At 44.4% G+C, this 18277-nt stretch overlaps 1 protein-coding gene across 3 annotated transcripts in view; it reads left to right on the top strand.

Moving 5' to 3' along the window:
• Positions 1-17967, top strand: part of TESC (tescalcin) — a 61226-nt gene extending 43259 nt beyond the window's left edge. For 2 of the 3 annotated variants that reach the window (XM_021008005.2, XM_021008002.2), the window contains 5 exons: positions 5730-5869; positions 10511-10572; positions 10670-10777; positions 16365-16412; positions 17676-17967. In XM_021008005.2, the coding sequence (XP_020863664.1) occupies positions 5730-5869; positions 10511-10572; positions 10670-10777; positions 16365-16412; positions 17676-17753 (436 nt within the window). In that variant the 3' untranslated portion in view covers positions 17754-17967. The remainder of the gene's footprint in view (positions 1-5729; positions 5870-10510; positions 10573-10669; positions 10778-16364; positions 16413-17675) is intronic. The other variant, XM_021008003.2, reaches the window with a different exon arrangement.
• The last annotated feature ends 310 nt before the right edge of the window (positions 17968-18277 follow it).

Raw genomic sequence — 18277 nt, 5'->3', positions numbered from 1 at the left:
CACAAAGATGTATGCATACAAACTGTGACTCCCATTTTTGGTCTTTGGGGCCAATCAAAAGACTGAGGGGTCCTCATCTGGGTCTCTGTTTCTGGAGTTTGCCTGGGGCTTTGCAGGACAGACCTCATCCCAGGCTCTGGCTGTGGCTCATTCTGGGCTCTGCCTTTCCCACCCCCTCATTTTCCCCGCCCCTGTTCCTTTTAGACACTTCATACTTTACTAGGAAAGGGCAAGGCAGATGAATGGTCCAGTTGGTGCCTTGTTAGCTGCTCTGGCTTCAACTGAGAGAAGTCTAGAGAGAATTAATGAATTTTTCCAGGCTCCCCTTGCAGTCTCTTGTTAACATGAGAAAATGGTAGCTGATCTTAAGCTGGGCTATTTAAAGAGCCCCAGACCAGAAATCAAGAAACCTGGATCTGACACTGATTAGCTTCGTAAACATGGGCAAGCCACTTCTTTGGACCTCAGTTTCCTCATCTGTAAAATGAGGTTGGACATCACCATCATAATCATCATCACCACCATCACCACCATCATCACCATCATCTTCATCACTTCACATGTTTTCTCATTTGAACCTCACAAAACGAGAGGGTTTGGACTACATGGGCTCCAAGGTCCCTTCCAGAGGTAGAGCTATGATTCTGCCTTCTGAAGGGGGCGCTATTATCCCCATTTTATAGATGAGGAGACTGAGACTGAGAGAGGTTAAAATCTAGGCATCTGACTATTGGGTGCCTGCTATGCTCAAGGCATGATGTCGTTGCATGAGTGACCTTGGGCCAGTACCTTCACCTCAGTGGGCCTCAGTTTCCTCCTCTGTAAAATGAGGGAGGTAGAACAGATGACCTTGAAGGTGCCATCCAACTCCAGATCCATAATCATATGGTACCTCTTCCAGGGCTTCATTACTATATTGGGAGAGGGACTGGGACCATGGAGTCCTGGGCATAGCATTTGGTGTTGAACCTCATGGACATGCCAAGAGTAAGGGGGATGGGAGACCTGGGGAACAGTAAGGACTTAGAAGGTACACATTGTGAAAATCTGGGGGTTGATTTCATATAGCAGACAATACCGGATTTAGAAGGTGGAGGTGGGGGAGATCAGAACCTTTCAGTGGCCAGCTGTCCCCTCTAGCATGAGGTAGATTCAACCTCCATGTTGCTTCTTAGTTCAGTTTGTTTATTTCCACATCACAAACACTCACTCCAGTGTTGAAAGCCCTCCACAGTCTGGCTGCCACCTACCTTTCCCCAGTAGGTGCGTAATCAAGGTTTGTTGAATGGAAATGAGAGCCAGGAGGTGTTTTCACATGAGGGGAGAGGAGCAAATGGAAAATAACAAATCAAGGGTTTGGGAGGAATGGGAGAGCAAGAGGCTCAAATACTTAATTAGTGCCAGAAACCAGGAGACCAGCTGCGGCTGCTTGGATAATATGCCGCTTTTACAACCTGCCTCATAGGGTTATTATGAGCGCCAGGTTATTCATTCTGTCTCTCTCTGCTGATTCTCTCTCAAATGCTCTCAACTGGGCACCATCTTGTGCCCCTAATAAAATGCTAGTTCCTTAAAAGCAGGACCCTTTTTCTTTCTGCCTTGGTATGCTCTACACTCATCACAGCACCTTATATATCATAAGCACTTAATTTCAGTTGCTTTTCAGCCCCGGCTGACTCATGGAGGATTGAGTATGGAGGTAGATTTGAACTCAGAGAACTTCAGGTTTGGCACGTTATCCAGTGTGCCATCTAACACATAATAAGTATTTGTTAAGCTGAATTGGCATTTTGTAAACCTTAATATTGAAATGTCAGCTATGATTGAGTTTGAGGGAGAGGTCAGAGAGATGGGAGAACACCCAAGATATTGATCAGTAAATAAGCATTTAAATATTAAGGTCTTACATGCCACCGAATCCAAGGAACGAGAAAGAATCCTTGGAGTTTTTTCTGGTAGTTCTTGGGTGTTCCATTGATAAAGCCTCTCTACATTACTTTCTTAGCTCTGATGGTACCTTCTCTTGTGTGTCATTGTTAGATTAATTCCTTGGAATGTCATTGATAATGGGCAGGTAGGTGGTGCCATAGTGCACAGAACGCTGGACCTGGAGTTATGAGTTCCAATCCGGCTTCAGACGCTTACTAGCTAGGTGACCCTGGGCAAGTCACTTCACCCTGTTTGCCTCAATTTCCTCATCTGTAAAATGAGCTGGAGAAGGAAATGGTAAATCTCTCCAGTATTTTTGCCAAGACAACTCCAAATGGGGTCATGTAGAGACATATCTATGACTGAGATGACTTAACAACCACTGGTAATAATAATGCACATTTACATAGCACTTTAAGATTTGAAAAAAATCACAGGATGGGAAGAAAGAAGCTATACTGGTATACTAGGGGATGTAATTAGATTCTAGTATAAAGAAAGCGTGGCGTGGTGGGGAGAGTGCTAGGCTTGGGGCCAAGAAAAGTGGGGTGAGTTCCCTTCCTAGCCTTGGAAGCTGGATGAGCCACTTCACCTTGAGGTGCCTCCAGCAACTGCCTAAGATTTAGGAAAGAAGGAAACAAGCATTTATTAAGCACCTACTATGTGTCAAGTCCTATGTGTCAAGATATTTACAAATATCTCATTTAATGCTGTTTTTTCACATTTCATGAAGTTGTGATTGCCGTTGACAATCGCAACAACCCTATTATTATCTCCATTATATTATGTACTAGTAGGAGGAGGAGGAGTAGATTGTACTCCATACTATTATTATGTCCATTTTATAGTTGAGGAAACTGAGGCAGGCAGAGATTAAGTGACTTGCCCAGGGTCACAAGCTAGTAAATGCCTGAGGCCAGGTTTTAATGCTAGTAATCTTGAAGTCCATGCCTTTCTTAGACGGACACCCAAACTAGGGTTTGGGAGACAGTCTGATGCACGTAGGGACAGTGGGTTTAGAAGCTAGCAGCCAACTCCAGAGGCAATCAGAGACACACAAGGAAGGAAGATTATGGAAAGACAACACCCTGGGTTTGACCAAGAGCCGGCCCAGTGGGATTCAGATAGTATTATGTAAATATTTAAAGTATGGCAGCACCCAAAGAGGGAGAGAAGACTTATCCAGGGGGGATAAGAAAGAACCCCAAGTGTGGAAACTGTTAAAGCAGCATTCTGCTGCTGTTTGTCCTACTTCCAATTGGGCAACATGGAGCTCTCTCTCTCTCTCTCTCTCTCTCTCTCTCTCTCTCTCTCTCTCTCTCTCTCTCTCTCTCTCTCTCTCTCTCTCTCTCTCCTATCTCTTTCTTCTCTCTCACATCACACCCTTACCTGTGGGTGCTCTGCCCAAAGGAAATGTAAAGCAACATTCTAAGGAGCTTCTGACCCCCTGGTCCCTGGGCAGAACTGTCCATGCCAAGAGAATTCGAGTTGCATTTCTTATCTTTGACCAGCACACAGAGAGTGCCACTCATTGGCCAAGCTACATAACTTTTATTAGTGTTGACAAAACCTTGGAAGGCCCATTTTTCAAACTGTGGGCAAGGTTTCTAGGAAGGTGGGCATTAGGAGACAGTTCCAAATGGCTGATTGTCAGTTGCTGGATGGGAGAGCAGGTCTTTCTCTCCTGTGTGTCTCCTTCCAGAGTTTAATTTCTGCACGGGAGGGAGAAAGGGAGGGAGTCCTGAACTGTTTGGCATTGATGTCCATTTAGGGTGTTTGAGGGGCAGCACAGTATGGGAGAAAATATAGGAACTCAGAGTCAGGGACCAAAGCTCAAAACTGATCATCACTTCATGACCTTCAGCAAATTATTTCACCATTTGCTGTTCAGCTGTTTTTCAGTCATGTCTGACTCTTTCTGACTCCATTTGGGGTTTTCTTGGCAAAGATACTAGAATGATTTGTCATTTCCTTCTGCAGCTCATTTTAGAGATGAGGAAACTGAGGCAAATAGGGTTAAGTAACTTGCCCAGGGTCACACAGCTTAAGTGTCTAAGTTAAGATTTGAACTCAGGTCTTCCTGACTCCAAACCCAGTGCTCTATTCACTGTGCTTTCTTTCCCTAAATTCCTCATCCCTTCCACCTTCAGGAAAAAGCCACACAGACAGGATTACAATCTACCTTAACTTTCTACATACCCTTTAAGAAAGAGATTCCATGGCTTCCTTCAGTGCCTTCTCTAGCTTTGGACCCACCTTCCATTTCTGTCTGGTGTCCAACCTCAGCACTGCACCTTAAGCCACTTCAGGAGTGTCTGGGAGCCAATGCATATACTGGGTAAATACAGGGGGCTATTTTTACACAGTGTATATTTAGTCTACATCTCAGCCATAAGAACAGTGAAACTATTTTAAATAACATGTCAGGAGTGGGAGAAGCTTTATAATGCAGATGATTTAAGACATGGGACAATATTTCAAAGAAGTGCAGAAGGGAAGGTGCTTCCTGCAACATGCAGAGGAGACATTTCTTTCTCTCTCCTTCCTGAGAATTTACTCTGCGTCAGATTCACCTTCTTGTTCCCAGCTCTGGGTCTTAGCTCTTCTTAGGGAAAGTCCCCTTGGAATGCAGAGATTTAGGGCTGGGAGGCACTTCAGAGGTCATCAAACACCACTCCCTTATTTTACAGGTAAGGAAACTGAGGCCCCAAAAAGTGACCTGCCCAAGAACAATTCAACTCTTATTAGCTGGGTGACCTGGGACAAGTCATTTAACTTTGCATCAGTTTTGACTTCAGAAACTTCTCTGGGCCTCAGTCTGCTCAGATGTAAAGTGGGGATAATACTATGTCTAGTACCTACCTTGAAGGACTGTTGGGGTGATCAAATGAGTACCTTATGAACTTTGATGTTCCAGATAAATGCCATCTATTTTTATAAGTTAGAAAGCTGAACAGGCCAATCCTACAAGGATTAAAGATGGTGGACCACCAAGGGAGTGATATTGAAACATTACCCCTTGCCAGCTAGGAGCAACTACCTTCCCTTCCCGCGATTAAGTCTACTCAGTGTTGAGGTTCTCTCTCTCAAGGAGTGAAATAAATAGAACCAAGAGTCTTAATGCCCACCTCACATGAATTGCTTCTTGTCTCAGACAAGTGGGTGAGTGGCTTTTTATCAAGGTTTACTGGGTCTGGAGTCAATGAATTCAGGAATTCAAATCTGTCCTCAGACTTTTACTAGCTGTGTGGCCCTGGGCAAGTCACTTAACTCTGATTGCCTCAGTTTCCTCATCTGTCAAATGAGCTGGGGAAGGAAATGGCAAACCACTCTAGTATCTCTGCCAAGAAAACCCCAAATGGGGTCACGAAGAGTCAGACAGGACTGAAATGACTGAACAGCAACAACAGGTTAGAAGATGTCACTCCAAGGGTTTCTTTCAAAGCCCGTGTCTCTACATCGTAATCTAACAGAGAATAAGGGAAAAAATCAAGAGCTCTGAGTCCCTGGCCTGGCATTACCACAAAATAGCTGTGTGGCCCTGGGTAAATGATGTGACTATCCTGTGCCTCCGTGGCCCTATCAGTAAAATCCAAACGTCATTAGAGTGCAGTGAGAAAGATTAATTAATTTAATTAGTAAATTAAATTAATCAAATTAATTAAGAATTAAATACATTTAATTAATTAGTTAAAGATTAAGTGAAGAAAATTTATTAGGAAAGGTAGCTTATAAATATTTTCCCTTGAACAGAGGTGGTCCTCATTTGTTTCTTCCTCTCTCTCTATTTTCTTCTGGAGGAACCTCCGAAAAGCACCCACTGGCTTGGCTGACGAGATTAACTTTGAGGATTTCCTGACCATAATGTCTTACTTCAGACCAATTGAGACCAACATGGATGAGGAACAGCTGGAGCACTGCAGGAAGGAAAAGCTAAGATGTAAGTCTGACGGGAAGGTCCAATGGCCGGAGGGAAGCCCCAGATGGCTGGAGACTAGATGGTGCACACTCCCAACTTGGCCCTGGCCTTCCACAAACCTTCATTCTGCAACCAATGGTCAGAGCCAGAGTTTGAACCCAGGTCTCATGTGCTCTCTACCATAGTGTATTGTCAAGGGTCCTTATATAGGGTGTCCCAAAAGTCTTAGTGCAGTGCCAAACTATTAAAGTTTAAACTATCACAAAGAATTTTGGAACACCTTCTGTGTGGAACAAAAAGGGAAAGCTTTTTTACGAAGCACTTGCTATGGGTTTATTATGGAACTACGCTAAGTTCTGGGTATACAAACAGAAAAACAAGATAGTCCTTTATTTTAAGAAGCTTATATTCTTCTTTTCTTTTTTTTTTTTTTTGGTTAGGCAATGGGGTTAAGTGACTTGCCCAGGGTCACACAGCTAGAAATTGTTATGCGTCTGAGGCTGGATTTGAACTCAGGTCCTCCTGACTCCTGGGCTGGTGCTCTATCCACTGCACCACCTAGCTGCCCCCAAGAAGCTTATATTCTAATGAGGGGAAACAACACCTAGAGCAGTGACTGGGTGCAGGGCAGATGGAAAGTCCTTAGGGAGCAGCAGCATTTACAGTCTTGTAACAAGACCCAGTTCCTGTTTGCCTGCAGTGATGAGGTCACAATATCAAGAAGATCCCACGAGGCAAATAAAACTCAAGTGAGTTATTGTTATTAATAAAGAGAGGTACTAATAAATGGGGCAGCCAGGTGGTGCAGTGGACAGAGCACTGGCCCTGGATTCAGGAGGACCTGAGTTCAAATCCAGCCTTAGACACATAACACCAGCTGTGTGACCTTGGGCAAGTCACTTAATCCCATTGCCAGGCCAAAAAAAAGAGAGAGAGAGAGAGAGGCATGGAGGTACATGGCATAGTGGATTGAGAGTCAAATTGGAGTCTAAAAGATCTGGGTTCAGATTTTGCCTTCAATAAATACCAACTGGGTGACCATGGACACTGAATCACTAACAACACCTCTTTTGAGTCCAGTGATGAATCCCTCTGATTACATTAATGTTTAATCCATATCTATCTTCTCCATAGAAAGAGTATGATATACTTGATCAAAAGCTTCATTAAAATCTGGGTAAACTGGGTCACAACATTCTCCTCATCTTCTAGTCTAATAAACCTGTTGAAAAAAAGAAATGACATTAGCAAGAGACATAACCTGTGCTTGATGAAGCCAGGTTGGCTCACTGTAATCACTATTTTCTTTTCTAGATGTTTGCCAACCATCTCTTTAATGATATGCTCTAGGATTTTCCCAGGAATAGAAGTCAAGTACACTGGCCTATAGTGAGGCAGGCTCTGTTCTCTTTGCTTTTCTGAAAATTAGGACACTGACCCTTCTCCAGTCTTGTGGTGCCTTTCCCATCTTCCATGATCTTTCAGGTATCACTGATTGTGGTTCATCAAGGGCAAGTCAAAAAGAAACCTTCTTATTTATCTAAAGTATCCAGATGGTGTTAGATATTTCTGTTCTGTCATTCCAACATAAAGGTCATTCTCCTTGGGAGAGAAAACAGAAGCAAAACAATAATTGAGCAGCTCTACCGCCTCTTCTGTCCAATATGATTGTCCCACCCACCCCAAGGAAAGGTCCTGTCCCTTCCCTCATCAGTTTCTTCTGATATAGCTGAAAAGCCTTTTTTGTTGTCCTTAACTTCCCTCATTAGCCTGAGCTCATTTTGAGTTTTAGCACTTCCCACATTATTTTCAGAGGACCATGAGCCGTTCTTATATTCATCTTCTGTTACCTATCCTAGCCTCCATCTTCTGTACCTTTCTTTTTTAAATGTAAATTGGTTGAGGAGTTCCCTAGGCATCCACATTGGCCCCTTCAGACAAATTACATGTTTTCCCTCCTCATTGGAACTGTTTTTCTTTGCATCTTCACAGTTTGATTCATTTCTAATTTAATTTTTCAAGACTCAGTGTGCCAGTCTCACGCAGGATAGAAATGTGGCAGCCACTCATGGGCCTGATTAAATTGCTGGTCGGCATGAGATATTTGACCTGCTCCATTTCCACGCTGGGCCCTCCTTAGGCAGTCTACTGATCCCCTGCTCTTGGGAGCTCCGCATCTTGGTGCCAGACTTAGCGAGGATATCAGATTGGCTTGTAGGCCTACTGAGGCTCAGAACTCCCAAGCTCAGCAGATCCATCACCCTCTGAGATCTGGCTCAGTGCAATTTCTTTCCTGAGCACCTGCCATCCTTCCTGACTCCACCTCACCCCCCAGGCCAGTGCTATTTCTACTATTCCACACTGCCTTTCTACATATAAATATATAACAAACCTCTTATTTACATTATCTCAATTCACATTTTTCTGAACTGTATAGAAACCATTAAATTTATTATGTTACTGCTTTAGTCAGTCAATAAACATTTATTAACACAGGCACTGTGCTAAGCTCTGGGGATACAAAAAGAGGCAAAAGACATGCCCTGCCTTCAAGGAGCTTACCATCTAATGGGGGAGATAACAACAAACATACAGGTACCAACAAGTTATATACAGGATAACCAGGAAATAATTTATTTTTTTTATTTTTTTAAAAAAAATTAATTTATTTTGATTTATCAACAATCACTTCCATATGCTTTTGAGTTTAAAATTTTTCTCCCTCTTCCTCCCCACCATCCTCCCTAAGATGGCGCACAATCTGATATAGGCTATACATTTACATTCCTATTAAACATATTTTCACATTAGTGACATAAACAAGAAATAATTTAGAGAGAAAAGACGCTAATATTAGGAGGGGGTGGGAAAGGCTTCCTGTAGAAGATGGTATCGCGGTTGAGACTTATAGGAAGCCAAGGGGGGTCAATAGTCAAAGCAGTGGAGAGAGAACACTGCAGGCATGGGCTAGAGCCAGAGAGAATGCCTTAGTAAGAGTTACCAATATATCACTGCCCAAAAGCTATTACAGTCCCAGGCTACATGAACAAAACTACGTGCCCAGGATAAAGGGAGGTGATAGTCCCACCACATATTGGGCTATCAGACTACATGGGAACACTACATTCTGCTCTGCAGGCCACATTTTAAGAGGGATGTTGACAAACGGGGACATATACAAAAGGGCCACCAGAGGATGGAGGAACCAAGAAGAATCATTGCTCTAGAGCTGGAAGAGATCTAGCTAGCCATTTTATAGATGAGGAAATGAAGGCCAGGGAGATTATGACCTAAGATCACACAGGTGGTAATTGTGAGTGATGGGATTTGAACCTGAGTTTTCTGAAGCCAGAGTTGGTACTCTTTTCTCTAAGCCACATTGCTGTCTTTGCTGTCTTCAAATATGTAAACACTGTGAAATCTGGCTTATTCTGCTTGGCCCCAGAGGACAGAATTAGGACCAAAGGATGGGAATTACAGGTAAGCAAATTTTAGTCAAATGAGGCAACTTCCTTAAAGATTAGCTGTTCAAAAATGGAAAACGTTGCTTCATGAGATAAAGGGTTCCTCATCAGTGGATCAGAGAAGTGGGACAGCCACTTATTTGGGATATTATAGACAGGATTTATGCATCAAGTGAAGGTAGGATTAGGTCACTTTCCATTCCTAAAATTTTATGATTCCAGATGGACTGGATTAGATTGATTTTATATAATTCTAGAAGTAGCTAGGGCGGTTCAGTGGATAAAGCATCAATTGTGGAGTCAGAAAGACCTGAGTTCAAATCCAGCCTCAGACTGTTGTGTGACTCTGGGCAAGTCACTTTACCCTGTTTGCCTCAGTTTCCTCATACATCAAATGAGCTGGAGAAGAAAATTGCAAACCACTCCAGTATCTTTGCCAAGAAAATCCTAAATAGGGTCACAAAAAGTCAGACACTACTAGCTGTGTGACCCTGGGCAAGTCACTTAACCCCATTGCCTAGCCCCCCCCAAAAAAAAAAGTCAGACATGACAAAAATGAATGAACAGAAACAAATATAATTCCAGAGGACAGAATAAGTGGATATAACAGGAAGACTGACCTGGCCTCAACCTACAGAAGAATAACCTGATAATCAGAACATGCAATGATGGAAGGGCTGCCTTGTGGGGCGGTGACTTTCATAGCCACAGAGGATATAGGCAAATGTAGGCGAAAGAGTGAAGGACAATGCCGGCCAGAATCCCCAGTGCCTTCCTCTTTGACAAATACTTGTAATGGACAGATGACAATGCAAATAATCCAGAGGTGGCCACAGCATAATGTACCCCAATCCATTTCTATAGTGAGCTTTAGCTTTCTGATTTGGCTTTCGGGTTTTCTTTCTCTCAGCTGGGTTGATTTTAGAAGAGGAGGGAAGGCTGCTAGTTCAAGAGTCAAGCAGGGAGAGATTGGAGACATAGCTCTTTTCTGCCTTCTTCTGTGTGGACCTGATGCTTTGGGAGCTAACCCAGTAAACAAAAGTATTTGTACTGCCATACCCAGGCAGGAAGTCTTGACATGACTGAATCTCATTCTCTCTCTCTCTCTCTCTCTCTCTCTCTCTCTCTCTCTCTCTCTCTCTCTCTCTCTCGCTCTCGCTCTCGCTCTCACTCTCGCTCTCGCTCTCTCCTTCCCTAGTTCTCTTTCACATGTACGACTCTGACAGTGATGGACGGATCACCTTGGAAGAATATCGAAATGTAAAGTATGCTCCCCACCTCGGCCTCCCCCTTTGCCTTTCAGGAGGCCTCCATACATTGACTCAGATGTCACTCGAATCTGTCTCTGCCTTGGTAGGTGGTAGAGGAACTGCTTTCTGGAAACCCCCACATTGAAAAGGAGTCAGCCAGATCCATTGCTGATGGAGCCATGATGGAGGCTGCTAGTGTCTGTGTAGGACAAATGGTGAGCTTTCCTGGGGCAAGAAGATGGGTGTTCAGCTCAGAGTATCAGCACTGGGCAGGGCTTGGCATTAGGCCTGGATTCCATTTGTAGTTCAGAAATGGAAGGAAGGAATGAAGGAGGAAAAAGAAGGGAGGAAGGGAAAGAAAGGAAAAGAAGAGAAAGAAGGAAAGAAGGAAGGAAGGAAGGAAGGAGGGGAAGGACAGAAGGAAGGAAGGAAGGAAGGAAGGAAGGAAGGAAGGAAGGAAGGAAGGAAGGAAGGAAGGAAGGAAGGAAGGAGCTCCTATTCTAACAGGGGAGATAAAACAGGAGGTTTCATCAATGGAGACCTATAAGCAGGGACTATGACCCCTGGTAGGGAATGATAAAGGATGATGGAGAAGGGATTCTTGTTCAGATAAGGGTGGGGTGTGTGTGTGTGTGTGTGTGTGTGTGTGTACGCGCACGTCCGCGTGCGTGGTTTGTTCTTCATTCTCAAAGGGGACCATGACATCAGGGAGATGATGACATGACTTGCAATTGACTTTGATTTGAGTGAGGGAGGGTGGAAGGGTAGGGCCGGGTGGCTTTTGCTGTCCCTTCCAACTCTGAGGTTTTGTTCCCACACTCGAGCAAACACTGGAGGGTGCTCAGAGGGAGGGCAGTGTTGATGATGGAGAAGAAGCTGGGAAACTCTGTGAAAACCACAAAGAGAGAGGACCCAGGCTCTGGTGAGTCAGGCTTTCCAAAATCCGCCCCCTGGGCAGAGTGGGCCCAGCTCCTGGCATGTGGTGAAATGGAGCAAGCTTACCTTTCAAAGCTCTAGCTACAAAAAGACTTCAACTGTGCCTGGCTTCTTCCCTCCTGGGTAGTGACTAAGTGATTTTAAGACGCCTGAGTTTGGGGACAACTACAGGCGCCATTGTGCATAGAGCTCTGGCCCTAAAGTCAGGAGGACTCATCTCCCTGAGTTCAAATCCAGCCTCAGACACTTACTAGCTGTGTGACCCTGGGCAAGTCACTTCACCCTACTTGCCTCAGTTTCCTCATCTGTAAAATAAGCTGAGGAAGGAAATGGCAAACCACTCCAACATCTTTGCTAAGAATACACCAAATGGGGTCATGAAGAGTCAGACACAACTGAACATCTATAATAATGATAATAAATAACTAGCATTTATATTACACATTTAGGGTTTGAAAAACACTTTACAGTTATTTCTTTTGATCCTCACAACAACCCTGGAAGGGAGGTGCCTTTTGTGTATGTGTGTGTGTGTGTGTGTGTGTGTGTGTGTGTGTGCAATCGGGGTTAAGTGACTTGCCTAGGGTCACACAGCTAGTAAGTGTCAAGTGTCTGAAGCCAGATTTGAACTCAGGTCCTTCTGACTCCAGGGCTGGTTCTGTATTCACTGTGCCACTTAGCTGCCCCAGTAGGTGCTTTTATTATCCCCTTTCTACAGAAGAGGGAAATGAGGCAGTCAGAGGTTAAGTGACTTACCTAGGGTCAGACAGCTAGTAAGTGTCTGAAGCTGGATTTGAACTCAGGTCTTTCTGACTCCAGGCCCAATGTTCTCTCCACTGGGCCAACTAATGGCCGTTAGCTGTATTCCCCCATGTCCTATTCATTTAAAGGGGGAGAGATGAAAGCCTCAGCATCAGCCATGGAGCTCACTCTGATCTGTGCTGATTTTGTCCTGGGTTCAAGTATCCAACCTAACCGTGGCCGGTCATCTGAGTACTGAAAGATTAGCCAACGAAGGTTGGTTGCCACCCTTAAGCAGAGTAAAAGATGAGATCTTGGGGCAGCTAGGTGGCACAATGGATAGAGCACTGGCCTTAGAGTCAGCAGGACCTGAGTTCAAATCCAGCCTCAGACACACAATACTCACTAGATGTATGACTCTGGGCAAGTCACTTAACCCCAATTGCCTCACAAACAAAGCAAACAAACAAAAAATCCAAATATGTTTGATCATTTTAGTGGCAGCTAGGTGGTACAGTGGATAGAGCACCAGCCCTGGAGTCAGGAGGACCTGAGTTCAAATCTGGCCTCAGACACTTGACATTTACTAGCTGTGTGACCCTGGGCAAGTCACTTAACCCCATTGCCTAGCTTAAAAAAAATGAGATCTTCACATTGATAGCTTGATTCACGAAACGTTTGTCTTCCTTGCAGCATCCTGAGTGGAGTGGAGAGGTCTTTCAGCTGAGAAAAGCTTATGTGTGTGTCTTCTAATTAATTACTGAAACTGGTAGACAGATTGCCAGCTGCAGCACCTGATCTCAGGCACTGGGGCTGTCCCTGGAGAGGGAAGCTTGGGGTCATTTTATTTACTCGTCTTTTTCAGGCTGGTCTTTTGGTCCTAAGGGAGGCTTCTGGCTAGGTGGAAATCTGGTACATTCAGCAAATTAAATGACAGCAGCACAGAGACCCACAGCGCTGGTCACGAGGGCCCAGGATGCCCGGCTTGCTTCCATACTGAGCCAAACTCCCATTTGATTTAATTATACTTTCCCTCCTTAAATTACTCCCAATCCTACTTCAGTTTCAATTGGTGACAGCATTCTTAATTTCCCCTAGTAAAATTGTTGGCAGCTGCTGAACAACATAAAATCCATAGACACATTTTAGTGGCTGCTGAAGTGATTGTGTGTGTGTGTGTGTGTTCTCTGTTCATTTTCCCAATATTGCTCCATCTTCGCTAAGGTCATCCCCTCCAATGCCTCCTCATGGTGTGGTGACCCTGGGTACTCGAAAGCTATGCCAGGGAACACACATTTTGGCAGATCGCAGCCAAGCTTGGAAAGGCTTCAAGTGTGGGGCTAGCAATGGACTGTACATCTGGAGGTGTGACAGGTCATAGAACTGTTAGGCAAATTCAAAACTTACGGAATGGCTAGACCCAAAGTAGAGTAGGCAGCTAAGTGACCCAATGGATAGAGTGCTGGACAGTTACTAGCTGTGATCCTGGGGAAGACGCCTGACTTCTGTGTGCCTCAGTTTCTTCATCTGTAAAATGGGATAATAATAGCACCTGCCTACCAGGGTCATTGTGAGAATCAAATGAGGTAATATTTGTAAAGTGCTTTGTAGACTTTAAAGCCGTACATACGTGGTTGCTGTTTGATGGGGGTTATTATTCAATGGTTAGCCCCAAACATCTGTCTTTAACCTTATGTTGTTCAACCATCTTATCAATGGCGGGGATAAAGACATAGATGACATGTTTATCAAAATTGCAGATAACACAAAGCAGGAAGGCTCAGAGAATGCCTTGTATGATAGTATCCAAAGACATCTTAATGGGCTAGAAATATGGTCCATAATTAAGATGATGAAATCTAATTTATGAAGTCTTACATTCAGGGTAAAAAAAAAGTCAACTTCAAAATTATGAGATGGAGGAAAACATGGCTGGAAGCTCCTTTGAAAAAGATCTGAGACCTTTCGATGACGGCAAACCCAGTAGGTGTCAATAGTGTGAGATGGTAGCCTTGGTATCTTGGGTTGATTTAAGATAGGCTTAGCATCCAGGATTAGAGGGGTGATAGCCCCGTTCAGGAATGGCTCAGCATTGGTCAGATCACATGTGGAGTATTGTGTTCATTTTGGGGTGCCATATTTTAAGGGACCTTGAGAACCTGCATCACATCCAGAAGAGACTGACCAGGACAGTGACCTCTTGCCAAGACCACGTGATCTGAGGGTTTGCTGAGGAGAACACGGAGAAGAGAAGACTTAGGGGGGAAATGGAAGCCTTCTTCCAGTATCTGAAGGGCTATGCTAGGGAAGAGACCCCAGAGAATGGAGCCAGGAACAATGAGTGGAAAGGACAGAGGCGGACTTCGGCACGATGCAAAGGGAGCTGGGTTCTCCCTCACTGAAGGTCTTCAAGCAAAGGCTGGGTGATAGATGGGATACATTGCAAAAATTCCTGGTCAGGTGCAGGAGGTAATGGATGCTGTCTGAGATCCCTATGAATCTTTTGTCTGAGAACTATCGTAGTTGGTTTCAGGGAAGCTCAACATAAGTTGGCCACATGGTCACGGTTATTTTGCCCACAGCAGCTCACATGGATGGACCATGAATGCAGTTGCAATCTGCCTTGGTGGAAAGATTCTCCATCCTGGCCTGCAGGGTGGCAACAAGCATTTGCTATATGCCAGGCACTGTGCTAAGTGCTGGGAATGCAAATACAAGCAAAAGAAAGCCATTCCTGCCTTCAAGGGGCTTCCATTCCAATGGGGAAAACCAATATGTAAAAAGAAGCTAATGTGCCAACAGAATCATGGATCCATGGAGTCTCTACGTGCAGACACATCTGCATCACGCTCCAAAGAGCGGGGCAAGCACAAGCCTACACAACGTAGAAGGCAAATGCTACAGAAAAGGTTTCCATGAGAGATGTGTTACCTCTAGTTTACATGTATACACATGTATGTATGTGCAGTAAGTATTTTGTATAAGTGCAAACACATAGTAGGATTTGTGAGATGACAGAGCAAGAGGAGAGGAGAGACATAGCTCTGAATCATCTGGGCCTCTCCAGCAGAATTCCCTGGGAATAGGATGTTCTGAATGTTAATGGACAGCTTGGCCTTCAGTCAAGAAGATCTGGGTTCAGATTTCGCCTCTGACACCTGATCAGTCGTGCGACTCGCAAGAAAGTCAGTTCAACTCTCAGTGTGCTGGGTGAATTTCTAAAGCTAAATCAGTCCACGCCAGGAGCGCCCCCCAGAAATGAAATTACGGATCCAGAACCTCTCCTCCCCAATGCTGTCTATGCCTGCACTCACACATATATGTACCTACACACATACATATAATCCACAACGCACATGTATACAATACATGTATATATAAATAAGTGTACCCACTTATACATAATACACACATGTATATGACACAGTGACATATACACAAACGCATGTACACACACGCACATATAAAACATATGCGCATACTCATGTGCACACACAAACGATGCACAAATACACACATATAGACCATATGCAGAAACACATGCATATGTATATATACAAACACATGTACATTCAAACATAGTTACATGCACATGCATATACACACAAACACATGCATATTTGTTGTTTAGTCATTTCAGTTGTGTCCTACGCCTCGTGACCTCATTGGGGTTTTCTTGGCAAAGATACCGGAGAGATTTGCCCTTTCCTTCTCCAGCTCATTTTACAGGTGAGGAAACTGAGGCAAGCAGGGTAAACCGTATATATATGTATATGACATATGCATATACATATATGCAAACACACTCACAAAGGGCTCCTCTGTGAAATGAAATCTCTCTGCTGGCTCACCGTCAGCTGGACCATATGTCCAGTTGAGTCATTTTCCTCCTCCTTCTCATCAGCTCTTCCCCTCACCAGCTAGTTTCCTTAAAATCTGGTGGTGGGGAAGGAACTCTGTGTCTCTTTGGCTCTCCCACCCCCTTCTGTCCTCAGAGACTCCTGATATGAAGGACAGGAGGGGCGGACTGGGCTGGTTACGGACAGGGGGCGGACGTTGCCATCCCTGCCTCTCCCTGAGGGCTGTCCCCAGTGTCCACTCACTTTTTGTTTGTTTCATCCCTAGCAACCAGATCAAGTGTACGAGGGAATCACCTTTGACGACTTTCTAAAGGTGGGTGCTACTGGAGGAGAGGAGGCCCACTTTGGGGGAGCCCTAGAGCTATAAGGAAGGGGGTTTTTAATTAGAGCCTGTGGCTGGTATTCTAGTCTGTGATTGTCCTCTCTGCCTTCTGGGGTGAGTGTGGCTGTGGGAGGGAGGGAGATGCCGAAGCTTTGGAACCTCTCCCCATTTCTGGCCTCCTCGCTACCCTGATACAATGTCTGACATGGTCAGAGAAGTGGTCACTTGTAAGGTTGAAAAGTGCTCAGTTCAGAAATGCTCAGCAGCTGTCTGCCCTTCACATGGCCATCCTCTCTATTAATAGTTGGGGTCCAATGGGAGAAAAGGGAGCCAGAGAAAATGTGAGGGGGAGGAGAGACAGAGACAGAGAGACAAACAGGGAGGGAGACAGAAACAGAGAAGTCTAAAGGACAGAATGCTTGATTAGAATTCAACTCGGCTGAGGTTCTAGCCCTAGTCAGATATTTGGCTTGCACTCACCTTTCCAGGACCTCACTGTCTTACTTTGTGAAAAGCAGTATAGTATTTACCCTTTCCCAGGTGTATTTTAAAGACAAGGAACGTGGTCATTATGAAAGTGTTTGCTCTGTCTTAGGGAAAGAGGAGCTATAGGTCATTAATTATTAATTACACAGTCCTAAGCCTAGAGCCTCATCTCAATGCTTAATAACTTGGCATTTTGTGTTGTAATTTGATAATCTTGAAAAAAGAGGTAAGAGACAAGCATTTATTAAGCACCCATTAGGTTCCAAGTATTGTCTTTACAAATATCATTTCATTTGATTCTCACAACAACCCTGGGAGGTGGGCACTATCATTATCATCCCATTTTACAGGTGAGGAAACTAAGGTAGGTAAAGATGGTGTGACTTGCCTAGCATCACACAGCTGATAAGTGTCTGGGACCAGATTTGAACTCAGGTCTTCCTAACTCCAGGCCCAGCGCTCTATCTCCTGTACCACCTAAGAAGCCTCTAGGCTAGAAGAGAACATGAATGCCATAGCCAAAATTAACCCCTAAGAAAACAGAATGAATTTTCTAACCCCCACTCCTCAATTGATATCTGTGGTATAGACATAAGTGACTGATTGTCATTAGTCACTTTTTACCTGCTCAGAGATTTTCAGACCCGGATGAGGGTCAGTGCTGCAGAGAGAGGGAAGAAAATATGGACCAGTCAGCAGGCAATGAACCGCTTCCCTGAAGGAGTCTTGGCAATGTCTCTTTAATGGCGTCCTCTCATCCCATTCCAGATCTGGCAGGGGATAGACATAGAGACCAAGATGCACGTCCGCTTCCTCAATATGGAGACCATTGCCCTTTGCCATTGACCTCTGCCTGCCTCCTCTGCAAAGGGCCAAGATACCGATGGTGCCCTGGAGCAGCTCATCAAGGCTGTTGGTCCCAAATGAATGTGGTTTTTTTGCTACTGACATGTCTACGATCAACTTGCTTACGTGCTTCTATTGTTTTCCTATACAGAATGGATGGTGTGTGAGACTTGACTGACTTTTTATCTCTAATAAATTAGGTTTTGTTAATGAATGTGGCCTTCATGTCTGTTCACAGAATAACAGAATCTAAGAACTGGAAGAGTCCTCAGAGGCCCCTTAGCCCAACCCAGCTTGGCACACATCTTTCTTCAAGTCTATGCCAAGTCCCATGCAAGCATTAAGGTTAACAAGACATTGGATAGTTCTTGAATCTGACAAAACAAAGTGGGGTTCATACTCAAGCTCCTTAACGATTAGGAAAACTTTGTACCTCCTTTCAGAAGGCATCAAGCAACCTTCTCCCCTGGTGGATCCCACAATCCCTTGGGGCTTATACAATCATCTGAACTAAATAGTAATGA

This window comes from Phascolarctos cinereus, unplaced genomic scaffold (assembly GCF_003287225.1).
Source record: "Phascolarctos cinereus isolate Bilbo 61053 unplaced genomic scaffold, phaCin_HiC Scaffold_4;HRSCAF=312, whole genome shotgun sequence".
In the NCBI taxonomy this organism is placed as follows: domain Eukaryota; kingdom Metazoa; phylum Chordata; class Mammalia; order Diprotodontia; family Phascolarctidae; genus Phascolarctos; species Phascolarctos cinereus.
Note: the sequence above shows the minus strand (reverse complement) of the source record. Positions and strands in the feature narration are given on the sequence as shown.